This window comes from Falco punctatus (genome assembly GCF_963210335.1).
Source record: "Falco punctatus genome assembly, chromosome: 2".
Lineage (NCBI taxonomy): Eukaryota > Metazoa > Chordata > Aves > Falconiformes > Falconidae > Falco > Falco punctatus.
The window spans coordinates 4,860,257-4,884,909 of record NC_137581.1 but is presented as its reverse complement, the minus strand read 5'-3'; the positions used below and the strand labels follow the sequence as shown (position 1 = coordinate 4,884,909).

The 24,653-nt window shown below is 49.7% G+C and overlaps 1 protein-coding gene across 3 annotated transcripts in view; it reads left to right on the top strand.

Annotated features, from left to right (window-relative positions):
• The window catches only part of GAB2 (GRB2 associated binding protein 2), a 101,871-nt gene that overhangs the window by 64,304 nt on the left and 12,914 nt on the right, over positions 1-24,653 (top strand). For 2 of the 3 annotated variants that reach the window (XM_080374801.1, XM_080374802.1), the window contains 7 exons: positions 13,759-13,999; positions 17,553-18,139; positions 19,173-19,267; positions 19,951-20,233; positions 21,213-21,303; positions 23,132-23,234; positions 24,081-24,206. In XM_080374801.1, the coding sequence (XP_080230927.1) occupies positions 13,759-13,999; positions 17,553-18,139; positions 19,173-19,267; positions 19,951-20,233; positions 21,213-21,303; positions 23,132-23,234; positions 24,081-24,206 (1,526 nt within the window). The remainder of the gene's footprint in view (positions 1-13,758; positions 14,000-17,552; positions 18,140-19,172; positions 19,268-19,950; positions 20,234-21,212; positions 21,304-23,131; positions 23,235-24,080; positions 24,207-24,653) is intronic. The other variant, XR_013925929.1, reaches the window with a different exon arrangement.

Sequence of the window (24,653 nt, the reverse complement as noted above, 5' to 3'; positions counted from 1 at the left end):
AATTACTGCCTGCTTCTCAAACATACTTCTGCATTATTTAGTGTGGTACAGTGTCAGAGCTGTAATGCCAGCGATTTATTACTTGCACTGTGGGGTTACACCTGATCCAGGGATGCCCCATGTGTGCCCTGGCCGCATCCTGGTTCCCTCCAGGAAGGCTGACAACATCTCTGAGGGTCCTTCATGGTGCAGACACAGCCGAGAAACCAGTCTTCTGGCTATGCTAGGTGCTGCACAAGCTGAGCACAGAGGCAGCCTCTGCTCGAAGGGATCCATCGTTGAGGCACAGCATAAACATGTTGATGCACCTTTTCTTCTACCTGTAGCCATCTGGTGCCAGAGGCGGCTTGGTGATGGCACCTGTTCCCTCCAAGCTGGGAATGGTCTTAAAAAGGACACTTGGCCACAACTTGCAAAACTTGAAAAATGAGACTGTTCAGGAAAATGAGATGTCATTTATCTTTCCTGTTCCCTCATTGCTCCCAGTCTGCTGCTTCTCTCTCTGGGAGTCAGACCTAGGAGGGGGCTACAGTTTCCACCAAGCATCCAAGGAGCAGCTTAATTTTGGTCCATGCTTACGATCACCTTAAGCCACAGAGAATGAAGCAAATACTTTCAGTTAAGCCTGAAAACAAACAAACACACACCCCACCCCAAGACAACTTGAGTCTTCATCCTTGGAGATACTCAAAACCCAACGGGACATAGTCCTGAGCTGCTGTAGTTGCCCCTAGTTGGAGCAGGCAGTTGGACTAGACCATCTCCAGAGATCCTTTCTATCCAAATATTCTGTGATTTTTATGAACTTACGCTGCAGAGATATACCAGACTTCAGAGTGCGGTGAGGAGCTGAGATACCTCAGCAATCCCAGCAGGTAAAACTGGAGTTGTTCCCTGTTGGCATGACCAGGAAGGTGGGAGTGCAGAGGATGTGTTGAGATATTGCCTTGTCTGAGTCCATATCACAACATATTGTGTGATACCCCTTGGCTCTGGGTACGTACAGCCTCATCTTTTCTTACCCTTTTTGCTCTGTGTGATGTCCCTCATAGTCCTCCAGCTGTTCCACGGCAGGTGGTGAAGCTCTGGCACGTCTCAGCCCTTACCAGGGATTCAGTTTCCTTTCATACTTACTGGGTCGTTGTCACATGCTGAGGAATGTGTCTGACTCGTTTGCACCTTGGATTGACTACCACCCTTTATATCTATTTATTAGGATGGAAAATAACATTTCACCTCAAAAATTCCATCATGTGTTCTTTCAGCGCCACATGACCAAATCCCATCCTGGCCAACACAGCTGCTCCTTGCCAATTTTTGGTATGATTGCCTTCCATCATTTTCCTGCCAAATACATAAACTGCCCCTGTTCTTGTATGCCGTTGCTTTTGAAAGTAAGCTGGAGTTGAGTGACTCATTGCATTTGGGTGTTGGGTTTTTTTTGTATTTTTGTTTTTGTTGGGTTTTTTTTGTAACTGACAACAAATCTTTTTGAAATGTTGGGCAGGCATCCGGGCACTGGGGCACTTCTGAATACTTCATCACATGTAAAAGCGTGGTGCATGGCTATTGCACCACCTGTGCTCCATCCTCACCTCTGTCTCACAGCAGATCACCTGCCTTGCCAAGCACCACCTTGTCTGACATTGCTATCTGTGTAAACCATTCCCTCGAGCCTGCATATACTTTGCACGGGCTCAACCTTGATGTAAAGCCTTTATGATGGTAATTATTTTTGCTGGGTTGCCATAACGGTTCACATTGCTCTCAAATGAGTCATGATGAAGTCTTTCAAATACCCACTTGAAATCCATAAATTTCATGATGAGTCTTTTTGCTAGTTGGCGGTTGCTTTGATGATTAATGTTAGGGTCAAAACCCGGTCAACAGATGATCTTCCAGGTGAACACGCTGCCTTCTGCTCTTGAGATTTGTCTGGAAAAAAATTCTGATAGACAAGACTTGGTCTTTCCTGGAGAGCACTGTGGTGTCTCTTCAGTCTTTACATTTTTATTTTTTTTAAGTATCTCAATCTCAATTTCTTGACACCTGTAGCTTTTCTTCATCCCCAAACTCATTCCGCGAGTCTAAGAACAGGGATGGATTTGTGATGTTCACTTGAAGCTCTTCCATGCTTTTACATGTTTATTACAGATTTTAAATACCATTGTATCTGTTCTTTGGCATCAACGTAACTTCTGAGAGTCTGAGATCCTGCTGGCTTTTCTGTGATGCTCCAGAAACTCACTTCCACTGTTTCTGCTACCTTTAAGAAGAACTCAGAGTATGGTCTTATAAATGCTCTCAATTTCTTTGGCACATTGCTGGAAGGACCACCCTGTCCTCTGCCTGCCGCTAACGTTTTTATGCAGATAAGTCCACGATGCCCTAGCTCTGGACAAACAGTGCTTCTTGCAGTAAAAAAATCCACCAACTTATCTCGGTCATGAGAAGACACACTGCTGTCTGGTGTCTCCTGGTGCAGTTTGCAGGGAAGCCCAGCCCTGTGTTCACAGACCTGTATGGCACAGAGTGGTTTGTTTTACAGATAAAGTGGCTTAAAGAATTAATACTGCTATGAGTGCAAGAATGCCCTCAATTGTATTAGATAAGTTAAAATAGTTGCTTTAATAAGGTTTATGAATGGTGGAGTGAGGCACAAATCATTTTTCCCTGCAGGTGCGTTGTTGCATGAGTGATCCCTGTGAAGTTCTCAGCTGTCTCTGAGGTATTTGGAGATGGAAAGCTGGAGCAGGGTGGTCCGGTCTGGTAATTTCTGTGTTCCTGTGGTCGTAGCCAAAATCCATTATATCATGGTTTATTCCTCCCAGCATCTGCTGAGAGAAGTGGACCCCATGCACTGCATATCTGTCATCAAACCACTTTTCATCCCCTGGGTGAAGGACTCAGTGATGAGAGGGGCACCAGGTACTGGATCTCATCCAAATCCATTTCAACAGCCAAATACACCAAGTTTGAACATGGGTCATCAAGGTAATTAAAAAAAAAAATAATATATTGCATTCCTGTGAGGAAGGAAGAGTTCTCAGCAGCTGCACGTATGGAATCCGAGCAAGCCGGTGCTGGGGGAACTGCCTTTGCAGCCAGTAGAGCGGGTGACGAGCCCATCACAAACGCCACTTCAGAGTTGGTAAAAATTCAGCGTGTTCAGTTTTCTGTCACTGGAATTCATTTTCATCTGCTTTCAGCATCGATTTTGATTCACACCTTTTCATTCTGAATTTAAATGAATTTCAGAAAAAAATCAAGAGTTCCGCTCAGAATTGCACTGTCACATCTAAAAAGCACATGATAATGATGATCTTTGGCTAAAGAAGGGCGGTCCACCCCCAAAAATCAATCCACTCTGATAATTAATAGAAACACCTTGACCTTCTCCCCTTTTATTTAAAATTCACTTTTATCTTCTAAACGTTTCTTGTAATTTATGGCTGCAAGCGATCCCTTGCCAAGCTCCTGTTTTGATTAAATGGCTTTTTCCAGCTGGAGGATGTCAGAACATTTTCAGCTGGCCCTAAGCCAAGCATGAAGCATGGGTGATGCACTGGGCAAGAACTGATGCAGATTTTGGTCTGGGTGCTGGTACCATCTGTGTTGTGTGCAAGGATGGGTGCAGCCGCAAGGGTGAGAATGTAATCTGGTTCTTCTGGGTTTTAAGGATGGGCTCACCCCACTTTGTGAGCCACCTTTGAGCAAGGAAGAGGAGGGTGAGGAGATGCTGAATAAGCCCATGGGATGGTTCCTAACCCATGAGAGAGCATCAGGGCAGAGAAGGTTTGCTTCAGTCTTCAGATGCCAAAGGATGTTTTGTTCCTGAGTCAGGGGATGAGGAATGCCGAAATCCAAAAATATTACCCTCAAGGAGATTGTGATAAATGTGCCTTGCCTGAGTCTCCTGAGGACCAAGCTCTACATTACGCTCCATTGCCCCACTAAACCCAGCTCTGCTGCTGCTGTGCATTAAAAATAACCACAAAACCAGCCCATGCTTTAGCGCACAAGGTTCAAACAGCAACATCCACGCTGGGAGCCTGCCCCGCTGCTCGGTGCAGAAATATCCAGCAGGGAGAGATTTGCTTGTCCGTGACTAGACATGACAGGGAGATGGAGGGTGTCCAGGTGGAAACAGTCATGCACAGAAATAAGAAATGCAAGAGCATAATGTGGAGCTGAACTGATGGTGACCAAAGTCCAGAGGGATGTTAAACCCAGCAGGATTCCAGACTCCAGCCAACTCGGCATCTCCTTTAACCACTTCCAGCTCTTCCTTGGGATGGTCCCGGAGGGGTTCGACCCATGGTGGGTGGGGGACACGGGGACAGGGCTGGGGCTGATCCTAACCCAAAGGCACTGGTGGGGGAGGCTGCCAGCTCCATGTTTCTAAGCATGAATACCACACTAACGTATTGCTGCGCTGTTTCAGCCCACGCCACTTCTTGCCTTTGGCACAAGCCGTGCTCCCCAGTCCCTGCCAAACCAGTACAGATGTTTTAACACCCACCGGAGCCCAGATAATTATAAACAGAGCTGAGAGACTGGTCAGGGCTGTTTTCTTTTCATTGCCTGAACTCTCAGCCGCTCTCAAGCAAAACGCCTCCCATTTTCTGACATTGCTTTCAAAGACATTTTTGAGAGCTGCATTGCTAATACGAGTTTTATTAGGGGAGCACCGAGAAACCCCAACCTGGATGAGGATCACACCGTGCCCGCTGACATAACAGTGACCACTGAGTGAAGCAAGTGCAGGGAAGATGATTGGAGCAGCTGGGAAAATATTTTCATGGGAAATCAGAGCTGGTTTCTAACCCATAGCTTTCCAGACGTGGCATTGCAAAGCTCAGCTCATTTTCAAATGGGTTTGGGGAGTGTTTTCACTGGGTGAAAATCGGGCCAGTGATCAGCTGGTGGGCACTGGCCAGAGGATGCTGCAGGTTCTTCCCATCCTAGATCCTCATGGGAGACAGTGCCCATCATGGTGAGCGTGTGAGCAGAGCAGGTGAGATGAAGGAGGGAGCAGCATCTCCTGCTTTAACGAAGGAAAGCCAGAAGCAATCACCCTTTTCCTGGTCTGTGCTTGTACAACCCCAGGATGCAGGAGCCTGGCCCACGGTCAGGAGCTGCGTTCCCTCAGGCCATTTGCAAACAGCCAGGTTTGAGTTTAACAGATGAGAACAGATTTAGCATGAACGAAACCAGTTGTCAGATGCAACTCCCCAGGGGCCACTTAGAAAGTATCTGGAGGACCAAGAAGACCTCCTCAGGCTTCACATCTACATGAACCTCATATCTCCTCACCCTTTTTCCATCAGGGTGCTTTGGGGTCCTCCTGGATCTGCAGGTTCATTTCGTCCTTGCATTCATTGTCACAGCTGATAACCGGTTGGGTGGAAGATGGCTGGCACAAGTCCATCAACCCTGGTGGGCTCAAGCTGTCTTCATAGCACTCCCCTCAATCCCTGCCATGAACTTCCTCGTTCACCATCCCAGCCATGAAGATTTTCATCTGACATTATTCCAGTTCATTTCCGGTTGCTGTGGAGACCAATTTAAATGAAACTCCACTATTTTGAAAGAGAATATGATTCTAAGTAATTTGCGATGCAAGGTCCCATGCTAATAGCATTAGCATATTATTTGATTATGGCGATGTGTAGGGAATAAATTCCAAGTCCTTTTGCCATCATTGCATCTTGAAAGAAGGGGAAGAGAAAATCCTCCAGGTTTTAGCTGATACTGAAGACCTTTACTGCGCGTGAACTCATGATTTCTGAATACATAAAGCTTGTGGGGGTCACAGGCATTTTTAACCTCATGGCAATGAGAATAGCTCCCTGGAAAGGACCTTTTCTTTCTCTGTTTCCATTGAGCACTGTTAATACACTGCCTAATGGGCAGGTTTTTAATGATCAGTAAGAGATCCAGGATGGATTTTTGAACTGTTTGCATTTTTGCTGGAGCGCTGGTGTGGCAGAGCCCAGCTAGAGATCAGCTGTGCAAGGTGCAGTCCTCCCGTCGCTTGCAGAGATTTTTCTTCCTGCATTTTGTGCTCAACGTCTTAGGAATTATTTTGCCTTCAGGACTTCTTTAGACGATTCTGGTATGTGGACAGAGTATGCCCATACCCCTATATGAAAAAAAAATAATTGCATGGAAAACCTTTGCAGAGAGGCTTGTTTTGAGAGTAAAGCCTGCAGAGATGGAAAAGGGAGAGCTGAACTTCCAGCAAGAAAAAAAAAAACAAGCCAAACTTTTTTTTTTTTTTTTTTTGAGTCTCCATCCCTAAGGGCATGTTTTCTTCTAGGGCTGAAATGACCCTTGCTCGAAGTGACCCCTGGGCTGCTTTACTCACCGGTTCAGGGACTTGGTATTGCAGCCATGAGGGTTAATGACTTTTTTTGCCTCCTTTTTCGGCTTTTGCAGCTGATGTTACCCCATCTGAGCATGCCGGGCTGACCTGAAGCTGTATGGGAAATTCAGGGCTCTACCACAACCCCCATCTCCATCTTCCCCCCTACCCCGTGCCCAGCACCCACCCCCCTTTTCTTTTAACCCTTTGCCTAGAATGCTACCTGAGGAGCAAAAAGTAATATTAATCCCAGTTAGAGGAGGGAAAAACGGGGCCAAATGCCCGCTGTTTGGGCCCATGCATGGGTGCAAATGCAGCTGCGAAGAAGGGGGCTCTGAGAGGGGAAATCTGGGGATCCTCCTTCACTCCCCATCACTGCCCTGCTGAGCGATGGTGAAGCAGACCCTGAACAGTGCTACTGTTTTATTGACTCCCCTGCAAACTGGGAGTTATAATGTTTCTCCCCCAAGGTAAGGAGGATCGAAATAAATTCCTTCTGTAAAGAGCTGGGAATGGCAGTTCTTCTATAATACGAAGTGCAAATATTTGGGCCTCTTGCATGCTCCCTTGAATAGAAATGGTACTAAATCATGCATAAGTAAAACGGGTTTACATTTTCTCCTAGTGAAAGTTTTCCTCTGCTCTCCTGGAGCATTAAAGACCTACGCTCCCGTCACCATAAAAAGGGCTATAAAATTTAAAGCAAGCCGTTAAGAAGCCCTGGCTGGGATTAGGTTGGGATTCATCCTTTCTCCTTCTCCATCCCTGCTAAGTGAGGCGTGCACACATGTTTGCTCAAGCAAGGAAAGACGCCCGCATACTGCTTGCAGTGAACAATAAGGGGGAGAAGAAGGAATTTGTTCAGGACCTAAAACCAGGTTGTATTCCTGGCCTAGGGGATGCAAAGTTAATGTTGCACCAGCTTCTGGGCTTTCACCCTGCTCGCTGGTGGCATGTTGGACCGCAGCACCGGGTGAGACTGCGTTGGCATGATGTCCAAGGGAAAGCCCGGTGGGGAAATACCAGAATTGCTAATCATCATCATCTTCATAAATAATAATAACCAATGATAATAACCAGTAATAATAACCGATGTGATCCTCCAAAACAGGATGCGGGAGCTTCGTTTCACAGGGTGAGAAAGCTGGTATGATGCTGGTTCATTGTAAGGCTGTGTCTGATGGGGGGGTGAAAAACCTTTCTCATATAAGTGTGTCATCTCTTTCGCTAGCTCTTAGCTTTCAACAGCTTCAGCCCTGTCCTGCAGCACTGGGCTCCACAGACTGCTCGTACCTCCAGCCAGATTTGCTAAGGATGCCCCTGGCATCTGCAGGAATCACATATGCCACCCACAGACAGAAAGCAGATAATTCTGCCCACCCCCATTGCCTTGCTTTTGCCACCTTAACCCTACCCTGAAAAAGGCAAAAATACTCTGCCTTGAGACCACTTTGTGTTTTACGCAGTTACAGCCCACCATCTTTTACCTTTCCCTCCGTTCCAGCCTTCCCCCCCCGCCCCCCCCCCCCCCCCCATTTGATCCCTCATCAGATTGGCTTTGCAGTGTCAGAGATGATGATTCATGAAGCAGAGGGTCAGAGATGAGGTTGGTTCTGTGGAGCAAATGAAGCCTGTCCCAGCCCACGCTGCAGCCCTGCACTTGTCCTTCATCCCCAGCTGTAGGTCGTTGTCCCACTCCAGGGCTCTCAGATAAGCGTGTCCCAGGTGGGATGCTCAAGGTCGCACGTAAGCCAGACCTGTGAGAATCCACGATCATCTGCTTTTATCTCAGCACTGAAGCCCTTATAAGAAAAATAAATAGGTGCACACCAGGCATCCCTGTCTGGCCAAATGTTAGACCTCCAAATACTGACACAAAAGGTTGAGCTCCACAATCAGGCAGCAGATTTGCTCTTTAAAGGGTAGCCACCATGTGCAGGGTGTGCTGATATGATGCAGAGCTGGGTCACTGCCATCAAGGAATGTTTCCCAGAGCAGAGATGGGATTCTGGGCACAGCCTCATCTCACAGAAGCGAACCTGTGTTCTCCAGGGAGAAGCGTCGTATCGTTTCTATTGCAGTCTCTCTCCTTTCTGCCTCTTTGTCCTTCAAAGAATTGATTGCTGTTAAAATAACTGGGATATATAATGCTTTGAGGTCAGGATGATCTGAATTGGCTCCTTTCCCTCTTTTCTCACTCAGTCGTTCTCCAGAGCTGTGATATTTTTCTCCTGGTTCCCATGCTTCTCCAAGGCAAATGCTCTTACATTACCACTGTTTTCCCGTTGTTTCATACAGATGCAAGCAGAGCGCTGACACTAATGGGCAGAGACGATGCTATTTATTACGACTCATCTTTGTCTCCCTCTTTCTCGGGTAGTTCTCCCTCTCCCGTGTTGGGGGATTTCACTGTTGTCAGTGGAGGAAACCTGAGGGGACCAGATTAGGCTAAGTGTTATTTAGATGGCTGAAACTGTGTAAGAGGAACCATGCCCTTAGCCCTCTGCTGCAGATCCCTGTCCGTAAAGCGATGATGCTCCTCCTTTCCCTTGGCCAGGCTGTCCTGACCGGTTTCTCAAAGCAAATGGAAATAAGCAGAAAAACTGGAAAGGAAAAGCTCAAAAGCCCGATGTCACTTCTGTCCTTACCCTTCAGCTCCTCTGCAGTGGAGGACGGAACTGTGCCCCTTCCTTGCTTTTGATGAGATCCACTCCCCCCGCTTGACACCCAAAATGTGGGCAGTGCTGGATGTCAGGGTACCTGTGTCCTTGTACACAGCTCGCCACTCTGATGGAAATTGGCGAGGAGAAATTATCCAAACCAGACACCTTTTCCCACTAACCTGCCAGAGGAAACCTTTAGCAGCAACCTGCCAAGGTGTCCTCAGACTGACAACAGCTTTTCCAAATGCCATCCAACTCGGAGGCCACAGGGAAAGCTCGGTAAACAAACTGTCCTCAGGTACCATGCTCATCCTCAAGGCATCCCAGGGCTTCCTGGCAGCATGGTGGCACGGTGACTTATCCATCAGACATGTTGTTTGTTCTCTCCCTGCCAGGAGAAGCATGCAGAGGGCTTGTAGAGGGCTTGTTTTGGTAGGGTTGTTTGCCTTTTTCTTAATTTATTTATTTATTTATTTATTATTATTATTATTTTTTATTTGTGCTCAAGAAGTGAGTTGGTTCCTCCTTTTTTTACCAATAAATGATGAAGCTACTCCAAAGAGTGGGGGAAACAATGGCAAATGGGCACACTCTGCCCCGTGCTCCTCTATGGATTATTTCTAACAGATCTCTACTAATCCCTCCTGACAAAATCTCATCAGCCGTAAGTTTTAACTGGCACAAAGTCAGTAGTGTGATCTGAGGTGTTTTGTGGGTTTATCTGCCAGGGCAAATCAGAGGAGCCCTTTACCTGTGGGGCCCCTTGGACCAGCTCACACTTGCCAGCATGGTGTGGGCATCACAGGGAATTTCGTGCTGCACAGGGATGCCGAGCAAACCTGGCACTTTTGTTGCAAACACCGATGGGAGCGCAGGAATTGAGCATCGCCCAAACATCGTCGCCTTCCCAGGAGCATCATTTGAAGTCCATGGGATACAGGGAGTTGTAGCCCCAGCCTCTGCCTTCTGAAGCTGACATCGCAGCTCTGGTGAAAAAGGCCATTCTCAGCGACAGTTTCCGAAAGAGGCTGAGTAATCTGAGTAATTATTTCACCCGGATAAGCCCGGGAACATTGTGTGAAGCTACGCTCACACAGCAATAGTCAAGCGCTCTGAGCAAGGGAATTCAGAGCTGTCAGCAAGGAGGGAAATACCACGTTAGGGGATTGAAAACATTCATAAAAAATTCCTGGCTCCCAGCCTAGTCCATCCCATTGCTGGCCGTGCTCGAAGTTGTGTATTTTTGCTTTGGGGATGGAGTCGCAAGGAGGGTATTTTTTCCCCTTTGCTGCAACACATGGCCAAAAAGGAACATCTTAACCTGGACTAGCGAGTGCCGAGCCTTCAGCTGCCCACAGCCCACCTGGCACGTTGGGGTTTTGCAGGGCTGTGCTGGCTTGTCCCTGCTGAGCCTCTGTCTCACTTTCTTGCAGGGACTAGCATAACAGCTGTAGCACAAGCCCAGCGAGACATATGCATGCAAGTCGTGGTGCTGACATAAAGTTTTAAGTTGTGGGTGTCCAACACTGCTTTTTCCAGACCGTGAGAGTCCAATTCCCTGAACTCGGAGGAGAAGCAGCCAGGAAACGTGGGGTTAAGATGACACTTCCCACATGGCCGCGCTACATAACCTTAACTCTGCTCCCCTGGGAATGGCAATAGGAACTGGAACAGGGTCTTATCCCTCCTTGGCTGTATTTGATACATTCCCTCAATGTAAAGATCTCAGCATAAAGCCAAGGGATTTGAAGGCTATGACTATGCTGTTAAATAAAGGAGGGCCACGGGTTTATCCCTGGCCCTGATGCAGATGGCCATGAGGGATGGAGAAGCATCATTCTTTTGGGCTTGTGGTTGGATTCAGTTGAGCAGCTTTGGTCATGATGTGGGTGTGATCGATGCCTGAAGGCATCCTGATGGGACCCGCTGGAGGTTATTCTCATAAGTGCCCCACGTGGACGTGGGGAAGGAGCGCTGGTCCTTACAGCCTGGGAGCTGGGCACTGCAGCATGGCAAGTTGAAATGGCTTTGGGACCTCTGGCTCAGAATTCACCCTGTGCATCTTATCCTCATGAGGACCTCTCTCCATTTCAGGCCAACATGAGAGCACAAATATGTTGACTTTTCCCTTTAGCTTGTGCTAGTCATTAAATACTATTTTTCTGGTTCAGTTTCCTTTCTTGCCTCCTTTTCTAGCTGTCAGCAGGACCCATCATCAGCATGTGACCTGGGCACATGAGCTGTCTCTTTTTCTCGTGCAAAAAAAACCCCACAACATAAAAAATACAGACCAAAATGCAGTCTCCTTCTGCAACCACAGGATTTCTCTTCCCAGCCCTTGCAATACCCTCCCAGCCCCGTGAACCAATCCGTCTCTCACCTGCTATTACAGAGTTCATCTCACAGACCTAATGGAGTACGTGAGTCCTGAATTGGCTCCTGTTAATGCTCTCAGTGGCCAGGTCGCTGCGGGAAGTGAGCTGGGAATTCATTTTGAAAATCAATGTGGACGCCAATAGAGCGGCTTCCCCTGGGGATGCGACATGCTTTTACCAGGCATTGCTGCCTGCTCCCATTCATCCCCCATTTTCTTTTATGTGGCCAGAGTAACCATGGAGTAATTCATCCTGCTTTCAGTGAGCCCATCTATTGTGCTGTGGTCTCCAGTTTCCCCAAATCAGTCTGACGTTTGGGAAAAGATTTGGGTCTTCGGGCAGTGCGGGATTCACTGGGTTCCTCAGAGTGTTGTGATCTGAGTTTGCTGTGCCCTGGGGTGATGCTGGGGACCGTCTCCTCTGTGCAGCCCCATCTCTCCCCTTGGGCTGTGTTGGTACAAATAAATCGATGCCATTTCTAACACCCGGGTGTATTTTGGCCTGCCATGGCTTTTCCATGCAATGGCAAGTGCGGAGTCTGCAGGGATAGTGCTGGAGGATTGCTCAGGACAGAGGGACCCCGTCCTGGTGCAGTTTAGAGTTGTCCCCAGGGGCAACCTTCGTGCTGGGATGGGGACACAACACTAACCTGCCATCCTCACACCACCCTTGGAAGAGTCTTGGCCAAAGTCATGGGCAGTTCCTGGCTGTGATTTGGGAGGTAGCAAGGAGTGTGTGTGTGTGTGTGCTATTCCTGAGAGGCACTTCGGGTGCAGCCCCCCTGTTTTTGATAGCAAAGTGGGTATGGGCTCTACCATGCTGGTTGACTTCAGAGCACTTGATTTGGAGCTAAGATTTGGGACTCACAGAGCTCTCAAGACTCCTTTTCCAATGGGGATCAGTCTGCACTGCTACGGGATAAATATTTAATAAGAATGAGGGTCAAGACACTGTTTTGTCCAAGGACAGTGAGACGGCCATTTACTCCCATGAAAAGCACTGAGGGATCTTTAATGCCCGTGCAAAGAAGACAGGACTCAGAGTTTAAAGCTCTCGTCCCCCACCATTAATGTCAATGTTAAATATTGATCTTTTCTGTGTTTAGCACAAACCAAACAGCAGAGTCGAGACACGCTCTTTGGCTTTTATTAATGTACTTTTTCTGCATCAGGTGAAGTTTGCAGTAACGCCGGGGGAAAAAAATGTAGCACTGGTGAATGAGCGGCAGAGGGATTGATTTTGTATCTTGATATGATTCAGAAGTCAGTGAAAAATCACCCTGTGTGGAACATCTCCTTGTCCAAGCCAGAGAATGGGTGGATTTACCCAGGGAAAGATGACCTTTTCATTAAGATTTGGGTTTTTTCCTACATTTTGCATCAGCACCAAATAAATGTAAATCACAGCTATTATAAAGGGTGACTTCAGTGAACCACGATGAGTCATTTTCACATGCCAGGAGTGCATGCATGGCAGGGACACCATGCATGGGCTGCTGCATGGGCTTCTGCAGCCAGAGACGGATCAGCTTTCCCAAAATATTCTGCAGCTTGTGATTTTTCTGGGGTTCAGTTTTTTTTGGTTGTTTTTGGTTGTTTTTTTTTTAATAAGAGTTTACAGCTTGGCTGTAAAAACTCATCTCTGGTTCAGATTCTTGGAACATCCTCTGGGATGTTCTCTACTGAAATGAATTTAATATATTAAAGTGCATTTCTCCTTCAGCAAGAGGACCAGGCACTAGAGTCATGCCTTGGGTCTGCATCCTGTTTTACTAGCAGAAAACAGCAGGAGCCCTTTCGAGGTCACAAAATTAATAGAGAATTGGGCAACGTGGGAATATTTTTCATCTCTGCTGTCATTATGTCCATCCACATTCCCACCCTGTGCCTCAGTTTACCCAACTGTAATAGGATAGTGGTGATGTCCTTACACAGAGGGGTGAGGATGACTTAAATCACATGTCTAAAGCCACCTACAGAAAGTCTCTAAGAAAAGGCAGAAGTGGAAGTGGTGGTGTGAGAGCTCTTCTCTTCCTTTTCCTTTTTAACCAGGTTTTAACAACCCACGGAGCTCGCTGTGAATTGGGCTGACATCCCCCAGACATCCCCACAAGCCGATAAGCATGTGATAAAATATGATAAAATATGATAAAGTATCTGTTTCTTTACATGATACCTATAGTTATATGTGCTCCAAGTGGAGGAGCCTGCTGCTGAGTGCATCACTCAGAGCCATAAGTAAACCGCACCAACCTCCATAAATGCTGGAGCATTTAAGGAAGGAAAATCCCAGGAACACAGGATATGGTATCACCGCATCTGGCCGCTCACAGGTGTGTTTTTTTCCTGCACAGACACCCTGAGGAGCATTGCCTCCATGAACCATGCACCACGGTCCTCCCCAGCAGAGCTCAGCAGTGCCAGCCACCACCTGCTGCGAGAGCGCAAGTCCTCAGCGCCGTCCCACTCCAGCCAGCCCACCCTGTTCACCTTTGACTCACCCGCTGGCCACCTCCAGAGCACCCTGTCCGCCAGTGCCCCCCAGGACTACCTTTTCCTCCACCAGTGTATGAGCAGAAAGTCAGAAAACGCAAGGTATTGTAGCCCACCTGGGAGAAAACCTTGGGGACAGCTGAGGGAGGGCTGGGGGTGAGTGGCTCAACCCAACTCCATCCTTGGAGGTCTGAAAAACCCAGCTGGAGAAAACCCTGAGCAATGGTCTCATCTCATCGTGGTTGGGAGGAGGTCAGACCGGCGACGTCCAGAGCCCCTAGCTTTCCTGGCTTTCTGGGTTGTATTAAAAACTGGCTGAAGTGCTGGACCCAGAGGGTGGTGGTCAGTGGCACAAAGTCTAGTGGGAGGCCAGTCACTAGCAGTGTACCCCAGGGGTCAGTACTGGGTCCAGGCCTGTTTAACATCTTCATTAATGATCTGGATGGTGGGGCAGAGTGTACCCTCAGTCAGTTTGCTGGTGGCACCAAGCTGGGAGGAGTGGCTGATACACCAGTGGGTCATGCTCATATACCAGAGGGACCTCAACAGGCTAGAGAAATGGGCCAGCAGGAACCTCATAAAGTTCAAGAAGAAGTGTAGTCCTGCACCTTGGGAGGAACAACCCCAAGTGCCAGTATATACTGGTGGCCACCCAGCTGGAAAGCGTCTTGGCAGAAAAGGACCTGGGGGTTCTGGTGGGCACCAAGTTGAACGTGAGTCAGCAATGGGGCCCTTGCAGCCGTGAAAGCAAATGCTCTCCTGGGCTGCGTTAGGCCAAGTACTGCCAGCAGGCCAAGGCAGACGATCCTTCCCCTCTACTCAGCACTGGTGAGGCCACATCTGGGGTGCTGTGTCCAGTTCTGGGCTCCCTTGTATGAGAGACAGGGACAAACTGGAGAGAGTCCAGCAAAGGGCCATGAAGATGCTGAAGGGACTGGAGCATATCTCCTAAGAGGAAAGGCTGAGAGAGATGGAACTATTCAGCCTAGTGAAGAGAAGACTCCAGAGGATCTCATCAATGAATATGAATGCCTGCAGGGAGGATGCCAAAAGGATGGAGCCAGGCTCTTGACAGTGGTGCCCAGTGCCAGGACCAGAAGCAGTGGACACAAAATGAAACACAGGGAGGTCCCTCTGAACACCAAGATTCAGCTTTTCACTGTGAGAGTGACCAAACACCACTGCAGGTTGCCCAGAGAGGCTGTGGAGTCTCCATCCTTGTTTGGACGCAGTCCTGGGCAACCCGCTGTAGGTGGCCCTGCTTAAGCAGGGGGGTTAGACCAGATGACTTCTAGAAGTCCCTTCCAACCTCAACCACTTTGTGATCCCACAGACAGGGCCCTAATTCCTGCCTTTAACCAGCAAAACCACAACCAGTGGGACGGGCAGGGTTTGCTCCGTTCATCCCTCCCAGGGCTCACTGGGCTTCGCGGCAGCCCGTGGTGCACAGTGTGGTGTTTCTGAGCAAGCGACGGCTCTCCGCCTCCAGTCTCAGCCGGTTGCCTTAAATAGTGAGGAGGTTTTTTGACGTGAAGAGTTTTGGCTCGCAGGAGCGGTGAGGAGGGAGGGAGGCAGCAGCGGTCAGAGCCCAGCTGGCGTGGGGTGAGAGCAGAGCCCAGGCTGCAGCCTCCGCCGGGCTTTCCTGCTGCAGCTGCCTTTCCCTACTCGGAAAACAACAACGGACAAAGGCTCAGAAAAATTAACTTCAGATGGAGTTAATGGAACAGTGTTTAAAATACGGCCCTCTGACACTCCAGCTGTGAGGATACCTAAAAGCCACCCTCCGAGAGCCTACGCATGGCTGAGACCCAGAGGAGGACAGAGCCAGCACCAGTGCCTTGGTGGGCAGAAACAAACTTGCCAGTGGCAGCTTCTGCAACTGGGCCAGAAATAATCTCCCCGATCAATGCCCCAGTGCACAGGACCAGGCTGCAGGACTGCTGGGAATTCCTCCCCTTTCAGTTCTGGAGCTCTTACTTTACTCATCCATAAAATGAGGGTAATAGTAGCTAATTGGCGGGGCAATGCTGAATAATTAACCCGTGAGATGTTTCAAGTCCTCAAGCCGAAATGACCCTGCCAGAGCCCAGATGTTTCCCGGGAGGACTGAGCTCCAAAGGCAGCAGGGATTTGTCATATCGCAGCATCCCTTGTTTTTCCCCCCCGATAAGCCCGATTTCTGAGCGCCATCTCGTGCTGGCTCCATGAAACAGAGTCCCTCTTGTCCCTGCAGAGCATCGGCCCTGCCAGAGCAGTGAAAACCATCATCGCCTCGCTTTTCCTAGAGGGCTGGCACTTCCCCAGTCATTTGCCACAACTGGAAATTCCCCCCAGCCGTTTCACTTTTTCCCAGCTCGGTGACTGATACAGGGCAGGAATTCCTTTCACAGGGAGGTGTTGAAATGGGGACGGCTGAGCCCTTTCTGGCTTTGAGTCTGTGGTCCCCAAAAGTCTGACCCATGCATGGTTATGCCTCTGTGAGCAAAAAGACCCAGCCCGACGCTCCCGCTCACCCTCTCCTGGTGCGCATGCACCAACTCCTCATGGCAGGGTAATCCTTCTTCGGAGCTTTGCTGTATTTTCTTCTTCCACGCTGCTTCAGCCAGCTCAGGAAAAGGTATCATTATCACCAGTGCTCATGTCTGCTGCATCTTGCCCTCATATCCCAGCACTTCCACAGTGATGCTCGTGTTTCCCTAAGCCTTGTGGGATGTGGAGGTGCTTCACAGCGGCAGGGGTTGAAGATGGAGGGGGGAGAAAAATCCCAAGTGGCCAATTGAAGTATCCCCTGACTCAAGAAAATGTCATTTGCTGGGGTTAGGGGTGCAGAAGGCAAACCCGTGGGGCTCATCATCTTCTGCAGCACTGGGGCATTGAAAGAGGAAGCAGTAGGAGGGATAAAACAGGAGGTGAAACACCTTGGAGGGGATCGGTGGAGGAGCGGTGGCTAGCAAGCAGTCATTGGAGGACCAAAGTCTCCCCAGTGCTCACCCTCCGTCTTGGCTAGCATCCCCAGGCATGACTGCAATACAAATTGAGGAATCATTAGCAAGGCAAGGACCTAGTGACCACGCTTCCCTGCTCACCCTGGGGGACTCGAGGGCTTTTGTACCTCTGAATTCAGCCCTGAGGTTCATTCCTCCTCCCCTGCAGATTAGGGCTACGGACCCCAGATCCCAGCTGGTCACTGCTGTCATCTCCCCAGGGCTTGCCCTGCAAGAGGGCAGAGTGGTGGCATGGTTGGAGGCTTTGAAATAATCCCCGTCAGGAATTTTTCCAGTCCCTCTCAAAGCACATTTGCAAGGCAGAGGTGAGAGTAAGCCTTCCTCCTGCACTGTGGACGGGTTCACAGCGATGCTAATGGGGTGGCTCTGTGCAGATGTGTCTTGGGTTGCTGTCAGATGGTACAAAAATTGCCCTTTTGGATCAATTTATGTCTGGATAACCAGCTCTTCCTGCCTGTAGACAGAGGCATTTTGAAGGTGTTTTGAGATAAAATATGTTGTGGGCATGTTTGAAGGGGTCTGAGGTGTTCCCCATGGCCTGAGGTTGGCCAGTGCAGGTTGGGAAGGTGATAAATGGGGGAGGCAGAGCTCGGTGCACCCCAGGTCTGGCTCTCCCCCCATCTCAGCCCCTTTTTCCCCTTCTTCTACAGGAGTGCCAGCTTCTCCCAAGCCACAAGGTCCGCCTTCTTCATGCGGAGTGACACGGCGGTCCAGAAGCTCTCACAGGGCAATGGGCACTGCATGAACGGGGTTGGAGGGCAGCTGCATGGCTTTTACAGCCTGCCAAAACCCAGCCGGCACAACTCAGAGTTCAGGGACAGTGCGTACGACCTCCCACGCGCCTTCGGTTCCTACACCCACCCCAAGTCGAGCCTCACCAGCTCCGAAACTGATAATGAGGAGGTTTACGTCTACAAGACCCCCAACAACACCCTATGCAAGGAGTTTGGGGAGCTCTCCACGGACTCCTACGACATCCCCGCCACCCCGCTCTCTGTCTATCAGATTCCCAGGACATTTACGCTGGACAAGAACCACAACGCTCTGGCCGTGGCTGCCAGCGACTCGCCCGCTGCACCACCTCCGCGGCCCCCGAAACCCGGGCAGATGGAGCCACGGTGGGGCAGCCCACCCCAGCGGCCCCAGCCCAGCGAAAGCTTAGGGCTGGCCCCCATGGCAGCCACCATTCCCCGGAGAAATACGCTGCCAGCAGTGGAAAACAGCAGGCTACACCGAGGTGAATTTGGGGGTGGGGAGCTGGGGGTGGCTTTGTCCTATCTAGCAGACTTGGACAGGTCGGTCCCACTGATTTGTGGTAGGGCTGGGGTGACTATTGGCGTCAGTCAGGGCGTCGAGCACAAAGCAGCTCTCCCCAGTCAGAATTTGGGTTTTGCATGCAGCAGGCTTGGAGAGGTATTCCCAGAGCTCTGCCTACCAGAGCTGCTCAGCTGGGTCTTGACGGCGTTGTACCTTGAACCAAAATCCCAAATCTGCTTGCCCATGCAGCCCTTCACCAGTGCTTTCGGCCATTTTCGGCTTACTTCATAACAAGGTTTGTCAGAACATACTTCAGCCTGGAGCTGCCTTGGTTTTCCTCACCAAACAGGGATGTAATTTTGCACATCTCCCAGACCCAGCATCCCCAGTATGGCAGAGCTGCCCTTCCCATAGGCCATGGATGGACCGTGCATGAATGTGCCCTTTCCAAACCTTGTGCCTAGGATGAGATAGTCACAAAGTAACTTAGAAGAGGTGGTTGGAGAGGGAACATACTGCAAATGATATGCACGGCTCCCTGAAATGCGTCTTCCATCCCCTCCTACCTAAATACCAACATTTAGGCTGAGATCAGACCCATGCTCAGCAGTACACAGACCAGTCTGAGAGCTTAATACCCCATTCTCACCCCACCGTCCCCTTACCAGAAGCTGCCAGCCCTTACACCTGCTGAGTGAGCTGTAGTGGAGCTCTCCCTTAACCCTGCTTTGTCACCATGATCTGCCTTATCTGATGTCTTTACCCCTGGGATTTTGCAGCACTTTGGCAGAATCAGGTTAGGTCCCCGTGGCACGTGCAGTTGTGTTGATGCATCAGAGACATGCTAATTGGGAGGGACCACAGCGAGGAGCCTGCGACAGGCTAAAAACCATATCCCACCAAAGTCTACCAGTGTCTCAGCCGTCAAGAATAGATACTGCCCTCCCAGCGCCTGGATTTTGTTTGCAGGGGACCCTTTTATTAGCAGTTATGAATTTGTGGTTGTGTTGCAGCTTCTTCTTGTGAGACGTACGAATACCCCCAGCACGGGGGTGGCAGCACTGTGCAGTCAGTCGAGTCGATGAACGATGGGTACAACTCCTACCTGGTGAGTTGGCCTTGGTGTCGGCCACCACGCTATAGGCACCGTTTGCACCTTACAGATTCAGAGACGAGTTAGTTCAAGGGTTGGACCTCACAGCCTAGACCTGCAGAGCTAAGAAGGGTTTTGTTACCAATTTCAGTTAAAACCATGGTGGCCTGCAGGGCAGAGATGGAGGGACAACCCCCTAGCCCAGCACCGCATGCAGAGCTTTGCTTTGGGTGCCTCCACAGAGCCTATCTGCCTGGAGCTTTGACCCAAAAAAAGCACCCAGGAGTTTGGCTTCTTCTTGAAAGCCTGGGATGCTGCTGAGCTGAATTTTGACATGTTGCCAGAACAGCCTCTTTTGTGCACTTTCTAAGACTTCCTGAGCTGGAAATGACATTAAAGCAGCCTTTCGTATTGCATTTTAGTCATGGCCAGAGCCCAGGGAAAAATTGCTTTCCAGGTTAAGCATGCTTCTGCAGCTCACTCTGATCATGAGAAGAGGCTCAAACTGGGCGATTCAGACCCTTCCCTGAACTCATGATGTTGCAATGTCTTGGAAATAGTGGAGGTAGACTCTCTTAGTGCAAACTGATGGCCAAGGAGGGGACAGACCATCCCTTCCTTCTGCGCTGAGATTTTAAAGCTGGTCCCACCTCAGGTGTGTGTGATGCTGACAGCACACCCTTCTGCTTGTCCCCCAGCAAGCCAAGACAGCAGTGGCCCGCTCCCACAGCACCGACTCCGAGGACAACTATGTCCCCATGAACCCCGGTTCCTCGCCCCTGATCCATGCCGAGAAAGCCAATGACAATGGCCAAAATCTCTACATCCCCATGAGTCCTGGGCCGCATCACTTTGACCTGGTGGCGTTGTCCTCAGCCACCCTCCCCATACATAAAGGAGGAGCCATGGCACAGTGCCACAGACGTTTGAGTGAAATCCAGCCCCCACCAGTCAACCGCAACCTCAAACCTGACCGGAAAGGTAAGAACGTTTGTTTGTGGGCAAATCTTTCCAGGAACCTTTCTATTCTTGTAATACTTCAGACTACATCTGTAGTCTTGTGCACACTCAGTAGAGTCCTATGGGGGGTGTGCTTTGCTACCGCCAGCACAGTCAGACCTTCAGATCTTCCCCATCCCCTTCCTCTTTTAGGAGGATTATGGTGCAAATGGTGCTTGAACAGCCTTTCTCAAACCCTTCCTGGCCTTGAGAGGAGATGCACGTCACAGGCAGGATCTCACACCCTTTGCCTGCACCCCTTACTACGCTCCACCCCAACATCTCTGTGTCGTATTCAGATGACCCCACTGTTTCCTACTGGCTAGTTCTAGGCAGTTCTTCACTCGGGGCTCTGCCTACATCCTCCAGATCCCTCCCCAAACCATTGTCTGACAGGTTGCCAAGGAGGTGCTGGGGAGGAGGGCTCCCATCATTAGGGTGTCAACACCTAACCTCATCAGCATGCTAGGCGAAGGATGGGGCTGGAGCACAGCATTCTTCTCTTCCACCTAATGAGAAGACATTGCATGTTACCCTAGTCCATTCCTGTCCCCTATGGAGAAACGCTCTGGCTGGAGGCAGCTCAGGGCTGGCAGAACCTGGTCTTGTCCCCATCTAACAGGTCATCACAGCTCCCTAATGAATAGGTTTGTTATACTCTGGGGTTTGGGTGTTTTTAGCAGATCTCCATTCCCTGGGAGGCACATTCCCCTTTTGGGGCCACCCATCCACTTTGCAACTCTGGGTCAGAGGGAGAAATTCACTATTTTCCCCCAGCCCTGGTGTAAATGAGCGCAGGGATTTCGGTTGGAGGTATTTGTCATCAGCGAGGAAGGCTGGGGGGGGCTGATCATCAGAATGCAAAGCAACCAACAGTTTGTTGGGGACCCTCTCGTGCCAGTCATGGATGCTGAGTTGTAGGAATGTGGTGCCTCTGAATAAAGGCTTTTCCCCTCCCTAGCAAAGCCATCACCACTGGACCTGAGGAACAACACAGTCATCGATGAGCTTCCCTTCAAATCGCCAGTCACAAAATCTTGGTCCAGGCCAAGGTGAGTAATGGTTGGGGTATGGATTCTTGCTGTGCTCTGACAGCAGATCTCTGGTCTCACTGTCGCCGGTGCCCACATGCAGCCACACTGTCGCCTCTGCCGTGGATTAAACATCTCTGGCTGAGTGTTGGCTGCTCTTGTGCTTCTGCTTGCTGCAGAGGTTTCTTCTGGCCCAACATCTCTCTTTGTTGCAGGAGCACATTTCTCATGGGCTATTTTGAATCAAGCTAGAAGCGAGCCCTTCCTTCGGATGCAGACCTGAATTTTCCCAATTCAAAAATCCCCCAAAATGATCCCTTTAGCCCTCATGTTCTTTGTCAATTTTAGAAGCAGGAGCCACAAAGCTGTGTCATGCCATGCAAACATCTGCACTGGGATGAAAGTCCACCTTGTCCAACACCCTACCCCCATCAGGGACCAGCAGGAGCTATCTGGGAAGAGGGGCATTTATGGAGTAATTCTTTCCTAAAATATTCTGCCACACCATGGGGATTTGGAGCTCAGGGGTTTCCTTGGTCACATCATGGCTAGAATGAGGACCTGGGTCACATGCTGTTGAAGCAGAGGGTCTCCTCCCTTGGATCCCTCGTGAGCTTAATCAAGTGTTGTAAGAGGCAGAGTCGTGTTTGCCAGATCACAGCTGGTGGCAGGAAGATAAATTTGTTTAGGTCGGGCTTTCACGTGAAATCCCAGCATGTGGCCAAGCAGCTAATTAAGATCCCTTGAAGACGTTTCCTATTTCTGGGTTCTGACAACTCCTGGAGGGCTGTGGCTCTGACACAGGACCTGTGGTCCACCGTGACTCATGACGCAGCTTAACTACCACAACTCATCCACAGCAGGGGCATGGGGCATGATTTCACATCCAGCTCTCCCCCCAAAACCCCCCACCATAGTCTCAAAACACAGGGTGACACTCACAGGGTCTGGCTGAGCTGTGTTTTGATTGCCTTGAAAGCAAAGCTTAGCCTGAAGGAAGTCTGCGAAATGAAACCAGAGCACTTCAGAGCAAAGTCTGCCAGCCAAAAATAACAGGATTCGCATGATTCCAGTTCTGCTGCTAATTCGTGATCTGATGTTGTCCAGCGAAAGGCAGAAGCAAAGCTTGGCTGCTGTGACTCCTCAAATAAATTGGATTGTGTGGAGCCTGACTGCAGGGCATGAGCGCTGTGTGCTGAAATCACTGCACTGGGAAACAGCGAGCGGGGTTTGATTGACAAGACGTCCGACCCTCGAGAAACTAATGGATTTTTCCCTTATCAGCTAATCACATGACCCTGCCTTTACTGCAAGGCAACAAACAGCTTTTTAAGATGTGAGCTTTAATGCCAGATGCTGATTGCATTATGTTATTCGGTATAATTAGATTTGGTCAATTGAAAGCAGGGAGATGCCTTGGAGGTTTTGTTTTCCAGCAAAAAATTTGGGTAGAGCCATGCACAGTAAACAAACGCTGGAGCTGTGGTGAGGCTGGAGGTGAGGAGCTTCACCAAGCCTGGCCCTGCATCCTCCAAAATTAAATATTTCCTGTGAGATAAAAGAGTTCATGGAGCCTGATTTATGTAGCTGATAGCAGGAGAGTTACAGGTACATAGCAAGCAAGTTGTTATTAAAAAGTCCTAGCAAGAAAAAAATGAGAAGACTAAACCTGGTGATTGCTGACCCATGGGAAGGTCAGGTTGGAGAACCTCAGTGCCGCCAGCTCTTCTTCATGCCCTGTCCCCAGCTCCAAGCCTGGTGATGTTTGGAGGTCGACTCCCATCCCTCCTTGGCAATGGACCAGCAGCACCTGCCACCGTCATTAACACATTGATCCTTGTCCTTACAGCCAGACCTTCAACGCCGGCTCTTTGCAATACTGTCGCCCTGTCTCCTCCCAGAGCATCACCAGCACTGACTCAGGAGACAGTGAGGAGAACTACGTGGCGATGGTAAGGGCCCCACAGCTAAGATACATAGTTCTGGCAGGAGATATACGTTCTCCAGCTCTGCAAACACATTCCTAGCTCATGAAGTGCTCAGATAGCACTGTGTGGTGTACATCTTTACACACATCCCTACATGCATGGAAGAGTGGCTTTCATTCCTAAAATGACATGTCCCGTTGGGGTATTAACTGTATATGAGAGCAAGGACATATATCACGTACTTTGCCAGGAATTTAGAGGGGATAAAAACATCTAGGGACTGTCAGGGTGTATTTTCCTAATTTAAATTGATGTTTTTCAGAGGGTTTTTTTTCCCCTAACAGCTGCTGACCTCATGTTTATGTGGAGGGCAGGGGCTATCGGAGCAGCAGCAGGGAGCGGCACTGCTTACAGGGAGGAGATTTTGTCTGCCTTCACAAAGCTGCTGAGTTGAAGCATATTTTCGAGGCTGTGTAACTAAGGGAGTAGAGGAAATCTGTGCTCTGTGTAGCATGGTTGTGATTAGCAAAGATCCCAGAGCTGGTCTGGCCTCGATGAGGTGTGGTTCCTGGGAAACGCTGAAGCCTATGTCTGATGTCAGGCATGCGAATAAAATCAGGACAAAGGCTGCTTCGACAGATAAAATCAAAAGCATGAGCTTGGAATATTTGTTAGCACAACATGCAATAGGTACAGTGCCCCAGCGCTTCTGCACGCCCTGGTCCCAGGGGCAGGTGAGCAGATATCCAGGCTGGCACTTTTAAAAGTGCCACCAAGTCATTTCGTTGCCAGATTTGTGATAATTCCTTTTTTATTTCCTTTCTTCCCATTTTAATCCTCGTTATCTCTCCTGTCTCTTCCCTGCATTAGCAAAACCCCATTTCTGCTTCTCCTGTTCCTAGTGGTACCAACAGCCCAGCGCCTAAAAAGAGTTCGGGGAGTGTGGATTATCTGGCCCTGGACTTCCAGCCAAGCTCACCAGGGCCACACAGAAAGGTATGGGGTGGGGGGCAGGGTGGGGGGCGGATTTTATAAACTTCTGGTTAAAAGTGATATATTTTTTAAGGGTTTTTATGCACATTGGCAACAGCATGGCACAAAGCCCTGAGCAGATCAGTTCCAGAGCAGGCACATTCCGCAGTGGAGCCAGGGAGTGTGGCATGTGGGGAGGGGGGGGGGGTCCTGAGCTGGGAAGACCTCAGGGGAGCACCATGACCTGACAGGAGGAGCCAGCAGCTTGCACGAGGGCAGCTGACAAGGCATGGACAGGGCTGGGGGTAACAGTGGCCGCCCCTGCCCCGTTCCCACACAGGGCATCCCTGGAGAGCGTGGCGAGCAGGACAGGCAGCCAGGATCTGTGGGAGCAGCGTAGGCAGGAGGGTACGCGAGGAGCACGCTGCCTTAAAGGAGGGACGTTCCATTGGTGGAGTGGAGACACCTAAA